Source organism: Fusarium vanettenii (genome assembly GCF_000151355.1).
Source record: "Fusarium vanettenii 77-13-4 chromosome 1 genomic scaffold NECHAsca_8_chr1_1_0, whole genome shotgun sequence".
NCBI lineage: Eukaryota > Fungi > Ascomycota > Sordariomycetes > Hypocreales > Nectriaceae > Fusarium > Fusarium vanettenii.
The window spans coordinates 538,203-549,657 of NW_003315876.1; the positions used below are offsets into that span (position 1 = coordinate 538,203).

An 11,455-nucleotide genomic window follows, 5' to 3' on the forward strand; every position below is an offset into this window, starting at 1 on the left:
AACATGCCGTGTACCACCAGCCCGCCAAGATCCTGGCTTGCCTCAGCCCTGGACGCCAGAGCACAAGCCTTGAAACAGAGCCTAGTCAGAAAGGCTGGTCTAGCGGAAGCGTCAGGCGTTTTTTTGACAGGAGCTGAAGAAGGGCCTGTCCCATGATTCAGCTCTTTTTACTCTGAAGCATGGAACTTTCAAGTTGACTGAGATTGCTTGATGTCGTGAAACAGTTGCAAGGGCAAATCTCCCATCAGGTGCTGTCTCAGTATCTACGTCATGCCGAAGCCCCGTATCCCCATACTCTCATGCAAGACCCAGGTCCAGACCGTCAGAACAGCTGCCACTGCGAGGTTGAACAAAGAGTCAACAAGGGGTTCGGAGGTTCAACCTTGACCAAACACCAAGAGGTATGTTCTACAAAGTGTGACGAGAGAGTCTGGTCTATCTGCAGCAACGAGGATCATGGCCTAAAAAGAAGGAAAACCCGTCCGTTCTAGACTCTGCCGGGCCCCGGATGGCATTCTGCTACTGTACCCCGAGAGCAAGCTTCCGGGGGGCTGGGTTTGCATAGCCAAGCGAGGAGAGGGGGGGCTTGAGTGGGCAGATTCGTGTTTTTTTTCTAGCGGACAAGAACGAAAAAGGGCGGAGTTTTCCAGAGCGTCATGGGCAAAATGCGAGTCGATTGACAGTGGAAGGGAAGGAAAAAAAAGTGTGAATGCGGGCCGGTGACGTTGGTAAAGGCGCCACGCGTTTTTCTGGTTGGACCCAGGGCACCAGATGCACGCTTCCTGGGTTTGACAGGGGATGGATCCTCTTTTCCCGGTGGACCTTGACGCCGCAATGACGATATAATGGCCAGGGGGAGCAGCGAGTGAGAGTGACAGCATGGGGACGAGGACAAGGGGGGAGAGGCAGGGGGGTTGGAATTCTCGACTCTTGAGAAGGAGAGAAAGAGAAAGAGAGAGGCATTAACAAAGAAGGATCTTCATGGGGAGGGGACAAAGCAGAATGATGGCATCCCGGGTGCTCAGTCCAAAGTTTAAAAAGTCATGTTAGTTTGAGGGAAAAGGTGTGGATGGGTGTGGACGGCCAAGGGGTTCAAGCCTCAAGAACAATCAATAGAAGTTGATTTTCTCTCTCTCGGGGCCATCCGTAGGGTCACCCACCGCCTAAAGAATATGGGTTAATTAGCAAACAACACAACTCAAACTGAGGGTCCCATTTTGTTCATTTCTCGGGTTGCGGCTGGAAAACTAGTCCCCGTGTAGTAGCACGACATTTTCTCCCACCGCTGGACGGCAGTCATCCAATAGAAGCAGCAAAGGGATAAAGGAGAAAAGACAATGGGTGTGTGTGCGAGTGCGAACCTACCGATTTCAAGGGGTCCAACCCGTTTTCCATGTTCCCAAGGTGGTGGTGGCATTTCGCAAAGCCGGACCGGAGAGAATGAGAGCAAGCAAGCAAGCAATTAAGCGACGATCTTTACTACACGCGATGACCCCCTCCCCTAGTAGCCTCATTCCCATCGATGTGACCCCAACGACGACCGTCCTCACCTGGAAACCGTTGGTTACGGGGACCCTTTTTTTTCTTTCGTAGCAACTGTCGGGTATTGTCCGCACGCCCACCATCCGGAGCTTATCATCATGAGATCGACAGGTTTGGATAAACACGAACAAGACTGCAAGCGGGGTTATTCTGCGCAAGAGGATAATCATGATCGACGTCGGTAACCATTCAGAAGCTTCTGCGCAATTCTTGAAGTAATTGGAAAAAGCTTGAGGGTAGATCTCACAACTTAGCCCAGGTCCCTTGATGCATCGGAAGAAGAAGCCATCGGGGTAAAAAAAACCCATGACACGATAGCCAACTTAATGAATTACTGTAAGTTAAAATGGAATCATTCATCGCGAAATGCTTGTTTCCCGCATCCCGAACCCTCCACCCACCCCGCGTCCACGCCCTTCCATCGCATCCCACGCTGGGAGTCGAGCACAGGTAATAGAGCAAGATAGGGTTTCCCTTGACAGCTTCGAGGGATTCTTCCTTAAGTAGGCACCTCCCCGCTGCCGTGGCTTCGTGTGTTTCCTCGCTTGGTATTCCTGACTTACTCGGCAGTAGACTCGGCTTTTATGCGCGCGGCTGTCTATACTTAGATGGTAGATGACTTTTCCTGTTCATACCTCAGCTTCTAGATTATTCACTACCTCAACAATTGCCACGAATCTATTTGAAATCTATCCAACATCTTAAACGTGTCAATTCCATTCTCTCAAATCCGTCCCGTTACAAAGCAGCCTTCTACCGACTGCTGCACTGACCCTCCCCCCCTGCTCCACCCCGCGTCATCGGCCGTCAGACGCCACCGTCGCCATCCCACGGTAACGGCGTCTTCTGGGCCGCCCCCCCAATTTCTATCGCCACCGTCTACCCGCCCTCTTACGCCCTCTACGTCTTTCACGCCTTTTCGTCCCTCCTTCTCTCAAAGCACTCCTCGTCCATTATAAATCTACCCCTCACCCTCCATGTATAAGCTACCTACCGTTCCTCGTCCATCCGTCACGTCAGAGCCCGTCTAATTCGGTTACCGTCTGAGCAGCCGTAGCTTCTATCGGGCCCTTCTGGCTTCAGGTCTCTTCCCCCCCTGGCGACCCTTCCATCCCCCCGACTAAACGCCCCCCTTCTTGGCCTGTTTTCAAGTGTTCCAGGGATTCAAGACCCCACCATCCGCCCGCTTCTTCACCTCCCGTCTCCCATCCATCTTGATTCAAATCTACCACAATCCCTCACCTCTTTTGGTGGATGGCTCCTCGCCCTTGAAACTTCGACCTCTAAGCCCAGCAAGGCTCATCTTGAAATTCTAACTTTTTGTCTTCGATTCTTTCCTCAGCCTCTGTCGCCATGGCCTTATGAGAAGCCTCGCTCAGCCTCCTTCATCCCCTGCTTCACTGGAGATGACGTCGACTACTCCCATCACCGCCTTCGCCATGCATGACCCGAGGACCGGCGATCGTACATCAAGTCTGCATTATACCATGAAAACACCTGCTCGTCATTCTCCCGTCGCCTCTGGTGTCCCGAATTCTCACTCACGATCAAATTCGTACACAATCTCGCATCCTCAGTCGCTGCGATCCAAGCAGACAAAATCCTCGACCCCCCTCCAGTCTCCACGAATGCCCTACTCGGTGGGCCAGAACCACCCCCCCAAGCTCTCACCGCGCGTCGTTCCAGATGCGAGAGCACCTAGTCCTAATTACTTTGGCCTCATTGTCGAGTCGGCAAATGAGCGAGGAGACTCTTCCTCTGGTCTCCCTAAGGATACCTGGAGCCCATCATCCTCAGTAAAGTCTTTCGCCGCAGCCATTCCAAAGCAGGTTCCTCTTGACGCAAACCCTGAATTCGAGGCTTTCAAGAGACAGGCGGACCTTAACCGGGGCAAATCCTTTGCTCTGTCAACTAACCATTACGCCGGTCCCTCCGTGTCATCGTCCGGAGTTGCCCCCGTGCGACCTCGACCTCCGCGATGGCACACTCATGGAAGCGAAACCGGCGCAGAGTCTCCATTTGGTCGCGGCCTCAGTGCTGCCAGCATTCGACCCGCGAGTCGAATGGATGTTGATCAGGAAAGCCTACAGGACTCAGCATATGTTTCGTCCGACTCGAAACGCAACTCGGAATCGTCTCTGCATAACCATCTTCCCACTCTTAATCTACCTCGATTCGAATCGCCACGTCCAATGGATCCCTCACAGCACCGTACGAATTTAACTCGATCAGAGGACCGCGATCCGCGGTTGTCAGTAATGGAACATCGGGTCGAACCCCCCGATGCTCGAGATATTCGACGTTCCGAGACGGTGCCTGCCACTCTGGAGCCAGGACAGCCTCACATGATTACTGGTGCGCAGCTCAAGGATATGCTTCGAACTGTTCAGGAGGACCGGCTCCTTATTCTCGATCTTCGTTCATCGCAAAACTTCGCCCATGCTAGAATCCAGGGTGCTCTTAACCTCTGTATCCCGACCACCCTTCTCAAGCGGGCTACCTTTAACATTCAGAAGCTCCAGCAGACATTCCAGGGAGGATCCGAGTCAAGTAAATTCTCCAGGTGGAGAGAAATGGACTATATCGTGGTCTACGATGCTCACTCATCTGACAAGCGGGATGCCGTCACTGCCCAGAACATGATCAAGAAGTTCACCAACGAGGGATTCTCTGGTGGTACCTGTATTCTCAAGGGCGGGTTCAACTCCTTCCAGGAATATTACCCGGATTTTGTTGACCATCAATGCGCGACTGGTTCCCCTGGAAAGCCTGGTCATGGAGGTATTGCTCCTGTCATTGGCGGAGTGATGCTTCCCACCTCGACCAACGATGTCAACCCCTTCTTCGCCAATATTCGACAAAACATGGACCTGGCAGACGGTGTTGGTCAACTCGATGTCTCTCGACCTTCTGCTCTGGACTCGCCTTCTCTGCCTAGATGGCTACGAGATGCGGCGTCCAAGCCCGATCACGGAAAGAAGGTCTCTGACAAATTTCTGCACATCGAGGTCGACGAACAGTCTCGTATGAAGGCGGCATATGCTGCTTTCAACCCTAGCAACAAGGAGAAGCGCGCACCAGTTCAGCTATGCGGTGTTGAGAAGGGTGGCAAAAACCGATACAAGGACATTCTACCCTTTGAGCACGCCCGAGTTAAGCTTCAGGAGAAGCCAGAAGGCTCCTGCGATTACATCAACGCCAGCCATCTCAGGGCTTCGCGGAGTAACAAGCGGTACATTGCCACCCAGGGCCCGCTCCCTGCTACATTCGAGGTATGTTCATTCTGAACCTCAAGCAGAGCCTTGCTAACAATGTGTAGGACTTTTGGTCTGTTATCTGGGAGCAGGATGTGCGTGTCGTGGTCATGTTGACTGCCGAGTCAGAGGGAGGCCAGCTTAAGTGCCACCCCTACTGGAAGGGCAGAGACTTTGGAGCCATCAGGCTCAAGCCGCTTTCTGAGAAGAAGGTATCCCTTGATATTGATAAGCATAGATCCGAGTCGCACGCTACTCCATCTGCCTCGATGGGCGAGCAGGGAAGAAGACGCGCAAACACGACAACAACGTTGGAGTCCGCCACGCCGACACCGAAGCCCCTGCAGGGCCAAACAGAAACCCCGTACGTCATTGTTCGAAAGTTTGCCCTGTCGCACAGCGCCCATCCTTTCGAGCCGATTCGGGAGATCACGCATCTTCACTTCCCATCGTGGCCCGACTTTGGCACTCCCGCGCAGCCATCTCACCTGTTGGCGCTTGTTGAGCTGGCCAATGTCATGCAACGGTCCGCTCTTCCCATCGAAACGCAATCGGTGATGGGATCCAAGTCATCACCGATCGAACTGCCCATCACCTGGTACGATGAGCCTGAGCTGGATGCGCGCGCCCGACCGATGCTCGTTCACTGCTCGGCCGGATGTGGACGCACGGGCACGTTTTGCACGGTGGACAGCGTAATCGACATGTTGAAACGCCAGAGACAAGCCAAGATTGCGGCAGTGCGAGGACGAGACCCAGAGGGTGACGTTTCCATGGGAGAGACAGGAGATGTGTCTCCTCGATCTGTTAGAAACTTTAACTTTTACACACCCGGTCAAAGGTCCAACATGGAGAGGAGAGTGGCACGTGGCGCCTCAGCCATTGACATAAGCTGGCTGTACGACGACAGCGTGGATCTGATTCAGAAGACGGTGGAGGATTTCCGAGAGCAGAGACTGAGCATGGTACAGAGTCTGAGACAATACGTGCTCTGCTACGAGACCGTGCTTGAGTGGGTGACGAGGATGAATGAGCGAGGAGCGAGTGCTCCCAACGGCAGAGGACGAAGCGGGAGCCTCCGGCACTGAGGGAGGTGATTGGAGGATGCATCATGATCGGACAGCGGCATCAGGAGCATAATTGCATATGGAAACGGCGGGCAAGGCAACAACCAGGAATTGGTGGGCGGTGGTTACAGGCAGGCGTTTACTGGTTTGGTTCGGTTCGGTTCGGTTCGACTTGATTTTGCGATGACTTGACGCGTCTTCTCTTTATGGCGGTTCTGTTCTGCCAGAATGGCACAACACCACAGCGAGCGCGCGATGCTTACGAAAGGAAATACAAAAAAACGCCACGGGGGAGAGGATGAGGACCTTGGTTGGATAAACCTCCCTTCCATAGTGAGTGGGTTTTAGGGGGTTCTCTTAGTCTTTTCTTTTTTCTGTATAGTAGAATAAAAGGAGGCAAAGGGGATGCAAACTTGGAAACATGGAACTTGCATAGGTAGTCGACGAGAGAGAGAGAGAGAGATACAAGTGCATACACACACTACTCAAAGTACAAGTGACTACTGGATTTGATTCGATGGTTTTGTGCAGGTGACAAGTCACGATGCATGCCGGACTCGTAATTGGCGATAGGAGCCCTCGAGCCCTCGTTTGTTTCCTCTCAGCTGGAGATAATGGATTCGTCCCATCCAGAGAGAGACCGCAAGGTGGCGTGCCATAGTAGGCAGGTCGCCGCTTGGAGGCTGGTCAGCAGGGGTGAGTCGCATCGAATCGCGGACGAATGCGCCATCTCTACTGGGGAGAGCGTCATGAGGGGGGCACGTGTGATGACGTCGCATTGAGACGGATGCATGAATTCTTGGGGACGGGTTACCAAAGATAGATAACGACGGGGTAGTAATCCGTGAGGCCCGAAGCGCGGTTTCAGGAGGGGGGACATGGACTTGGATCGATGAAGTGATCAAGACTGATGTGATCTGATGTGATTTCTCGTCTGGGGGTGGGCTTGATAATCAGAGGGGGGCTGTTTCTGGGGGATTCCATCTCTTGGCTTCAGCTGGAGTGTGTGTCCTACTAATTCCGCTATAAGCCAGGCTCTAGCCGCTGTGGCAGCCCGTCCGCCCGCCTCCGGCAAGAAGAAAAAGGATGTGTCAGAATCCATTCGGGGAGGCACCAGAGTTTCACAGTCTCAAGTCAAGCATCAACAACAAAATGTCAATGCTTTTCTTGCCCTTTCCCTTTCCTTCCCTTACGCCCTTGTCATCAATCGGTAAGTGCCTTGAGAGGGTGAGCATGGTATTATAGGCAGACAGTTTTTGTTATATAGAAGAGAGTGCCCACCCCCACCTCGCATGGGATACCTTGCTTCCTTTTTTCTTTTTATTCTTGCAAACAGAGAGAAACAGAAGCAGAAGCAGAAGCAGACAGCGGAGAGAGCGGCAGCCTGGTTTTACACTTGTACTTGCACCCGGCGATAAGGATTTACAGTTTATTGGGCACCTGCTGTTTTAGCACCCACCACTTGCACGGGCTTCGTCTTCCCTCCACCTCCAGCATCTTCCATTCCACAACATCCCATCCACTTCTTTTCTTTCCCCCAAAACCTAACCTTGCCGTCTTGTCGGGCCCCCAAGGCCTTTTCTCCAACGGCTTTTGTGTAATCATCATCGTGCCGATTGTGCCGCCGTCCACTATTTTATTCTAATCTCCTTCTTCGACCTTTTTGACCAGATCCCTTCTTTTTACTACCTGACCTACCCTTGGGGGCCATTGCGCAGTCCTTCATTTCTCCAAATCCGTCGCAGCATCAGCCAGTGCTATTTTGGTGGACTGGACTCGTTTAGCGGCCCTTCTTCAGCCAGGCTCGTTTTGACTTGTTTCGCTCGCTGATTCAGAAAATCACCCGCGCGCGCACACTCAAGCTCACCTCACCTCACGGATCTCACTGCGCCACCCCGAGTTGCCTGGACAAGACAGGACTGAACCGAACCGGCCTTTTCTTGGTCTCGTTTACGCTTTCAGCGCGCGCGCAACCGACCTGACCCTCGGAGTGTTTACCCATCAAGACGTGACTCCTCCCGTTCCAGGATCGCGCGCGCTCTCCTTCTTCGACCTTTAATCTTTACATCTTCCTCCTCCCCGGAAGATTCGGATTTCGACTTGACTGTTGTTGTCGCCATGTCACAACTGCCGTCAGCTGCCGACACAATGCGGCGCCCCTCACTCGACCTGACGGAGCCGTCGCGAACAATCGAAGAAGCCAATGAACCTCCTTCAGACGAAAACATGGACGAAGACATTGATCTCTCCATGCCCCCAGTCGAAGACGACGTCCTAGAAGAGGACCCGAGGATCTACACACCACCTCCCCGCATCGCCGCCCGTTTCTATCGACCATCCCAGGCCCGTCGCAGAGATTCGGCGGCCTCGTCGCGCCGAAACTCAATCTCGTCAGCCCACTCTCGATGCTCTTCCATTCAGCCAGCCAGCCACCACGGCAACCAGCAGAGCAAATATGTGGCCCAACATCTACGACGTGCCTCATTCCTCGAGGACCGCAGGGCGCGCCTTGCTGACAGAGCCGCTCATGCCGAAAAGGTCCGCCTTCGGGCAGCACTAGCTAAGGCAACCCAGCGAGATACCACCCTGTCAGAAGAGCGCGCCATCGCTGCACAACAAGCCAGAGAGCGCAATTTGGCCGAGATTGTGGCCAACTGCGCGGAAGAGGTCAAGAAGGCCAAGCAGGTGGCTGAATTCATGAAGGAGAAGCGAGAACAGGATATTGCCAGGATGAAGGCCCAGATTGAAGAGAGAATGGCCGAGGCTGAGCGACGGAGAGAGGAACTACGAACCAAGAATGCCTCGAGGCGGAGTCGGGGTCAGAGTGTTATGACCAGGAAGCCCATCGACCCCGTGCCTGAAGCGGTTGAGGAAGAAGCTTGTAAGCTCACGGATGAAGATGCCGCAGCCAGAATTCAATGGTGGTGGCGTGCATGCCTCCGAAAGCGGATGATTCGCGAGTTCAACGACCTAGGGTTGACCGTGGACGGCATTAGAGACACGCATTTTGACACTGTCGTGGAACTACTCGCGCAGGACAGAGTGCTTGTCATCACAGCACGGTTGCTCCGCCTATGCGGCCTCCAAGAGGGCGATGCCGGATCCGTGGAAGAGATGGCGGCAGTTCGCACATTTCTGAGTGCATTCCTTATTCTTGGCCACCCTAACCAAGTTCTCAACACCAAGAACGACAATGGCGAGGAAGAGGTTGTCGATGTGCTGACGGCCCACCGACTTCCCTCTGGGGACCTTGCCAACCCGCAACTACAAGACTTGGTTGGCAAGGCGCGAGACTTGTTGATCTCCTTTGAGAACATCCTTTCTCGCTTGACGTCTGCGAATGCATACACCACACCCCCGACCCTACAGAACACACTCCCCGAGGCATACGCCACCTTTTACAATGCCTTTATTGCATGGAAGTCGCGAGACTCGGATGCCTTGATTGAGGTCATGCTCATGCAGTTTGTCGAGCTCGACGCAATCTACCACACCGTCAAGGACACTACCGACGATGCGGCGACGGCGTTATACAAGAAGAGCATTCAGGACAACCAGCTTATGCTCATTGTGCGCATCAAGAAGTTGGCAGGTCAAGAGAGGGGCAAGAAGCTCATCTTTGATGCTGTCGGTGAGGCCAGGAGGTCTCGCGCCAAGAAGAAGAAGACTGGCGACACAAAGCCCCGTGTCGCTGATAATGCTGCAGGAGAAGCTCACGAGACGGCCAACAGCTTGGTTTCATCGGAATCTCAGACGCTCACTCCTCCTGCCACTCCGGCTAGCAAGGCTCAGGCCAAGGCCTCTGTCCCCAAGACTGGCCTCAACGGGCTCCTACCCAATAACAGGGTTGTCGTTCACGAGTTGGCCATCAACAAGGAGTACCAGCTTTCTCCTGACGAATACAGGGAGCAGCAGGCAGAGCGTGCTCAACCCCTGTATGAGCAGATGAGGACCATCATGGACGACTCGGATCACGCAGCCAACTTTAGGTTCTTTGCGGTGGTGGCAAGCAACATCAAAGACAAGCTGCAGCGTCTCTTGAAGCCTGGCAACAGCATGTACAACCTCATTGGGGAGATCCTGGACCCCGACATGGCGGAACGGCAGTTTGCTCTGGGCAACTTTTCCTACGAGAGATTCTTTACTGCCATGGCGTCACTGCTTCCCAAGCTGTGCGCACCATTCCGCGATGAGGAGGTTAAGGACCTAATCCAAAACAAGTTGGCCGATGGTAACATCATCAACCGTGTTGAGGCTCTCAATGGATTCATTGACCTAATGCTTTGCGATTACATCAACTATCTGATGAAGATCGCTGCGCCTCAACTTATTGAGTCCGCCGCCCCGTACGAGGCCAAGAGGTTTGCCGAGGACGTGGAGAAGGGCCAACTGGGCCTTGCAGCGGCCGAGGCAAGCTGGAGAGCAGCTCGATCCAAGGTCATGACTGAGGTGCAGAAGAGAGACCCCGAGGGTATCAACCACCCGAAGTCGCGACCTACGGCGAGCCGTTTCTACGCGCAGATGCTTGTTGACATCTTTACCAAGATCTCGCCTACCCCTATCGAGGAGGTTCCTGAGATGCTTCGTCTTGACCATGGCCGTATTAGCCAGGTCTCAACCATGATCCAACGGATCATTACTGCTGGTGCGGTGCTACTTCAGTGCAAGAACCTCCTCAAGCGGGATGTCCGGTCGGCGTGGAAGACGGAGGCATCTCGCATTATGGCGGTGATTGAGGCAGGCCATCCTCTGGACACCACAGTGGATGGTGTCATGGCTGCTCTAGAATCCGGACGGTCGATGCCAGCAGCGACCAAGGGCCACCTCCGCGCCCTCGTTACCAAGGTCTTGACTGCAAGCCAGGAGATGGCGCAACACGGACGTGAGCCTAGTGAGCCCGTCCTGCGTCTCCTCCTCACCCGCCTTCGCGGCAACATCCTCACTCGTCTGGCTGCCGGTTCAGCGAGTGAGAAGGTCAAGGCTACCAACACGGCCGGTGAGAAACTCGCGAGCCTCGGACTGTCCGAGTTTGTGGAGCGAGTGAGAGAGATTTCAGGTCTACTGGAGAAGGTGGGAACTGTCGACAGGGCAGCCCACGGACCATGGTGGGATGCAGTTGCGACAAAGGTTGAGCAAGAAGACATGTCAACCTAGAGAAGGACAAAGGATGAAGGATGCATGATGAGCAATATGGATGGATGCATGAATGCTGGGAGGTCATGTTTGTTTTGAGGGATTGGGATTTGCGTTTTTCACTGGGAAGCGATGCTGGGATCTGTGTTTCTTGATTCTTTCTGCAAGGCGTACTGGAATGGGGCAGCCGATATGGCTCACCACTACTGATTCACTGGGATGGGAATATTTTGAGCATCATAGACGTGGCGACCTCTCATCGGGAGAGGAGGCAAAGCGTTGATGGTCTGGGGTTCATTTCATGAGAAGCATCCAAACATACAATGGGTTAGCCTTGAGAGGTTTTTTGCGTTCTTTCTTGGGTTAGCGATAGAATGAAGAGAATGTCAGCTGCCATGCAAATGCCTTTTACATGATTGTATCTTGTGATGTGAAAAGGAGGTTCTGTGACGTTTTTGC

The 11,455-nt window shown here is 53.6% G+C and overlaps 2 protein-coding genes across 2 annotated transcripts; both read left to right on the plus strand.

Moving 5' to 3' along the window:
• Positions 1 to 3,029: 3,029 nt before the first annotated feature.
• NECHADRAFT_89680 (uncharacterized protein) lies at positions 3,030 to 5,936 on the plus strand (the record flags this gene model as incomplete). Its single annotated transcript, XM_003049555.1, has 3 exons — positions 3,030 to 4,814; positions 4,862 to 5,840; positions 5,920 to 5,936. 3 exons carry the CDS (start codon positions 3,030 to 3,032, stop codon positions 5,934 to 5,936), a joined length of 2,781 nt encoding a protein of 926 aa, XP_003049601.1.
• Positions 5,937 to 8,011: 2,075 nt separating this feature from the next.
• NECHADRAFT_29788 (uncharacterized protein) lies at positions 8,012 to 11,017 on the plus strand (the record flags this gene model as incomplete). Its single annotated transcript, XM_003049556.1, has 1 exon — positions 8,012 to 11,017. One exon carries the CDS (start codon positions 8,012 to 8,014, stop codon positions 11,015 to 11,017), a length of 3,006 nt encoding a protein of 1,001 aa, XP_003049602.1.
• Between the last annotated feature and the right edge of the window lie 438 nt (positions 11,018 to 11,455).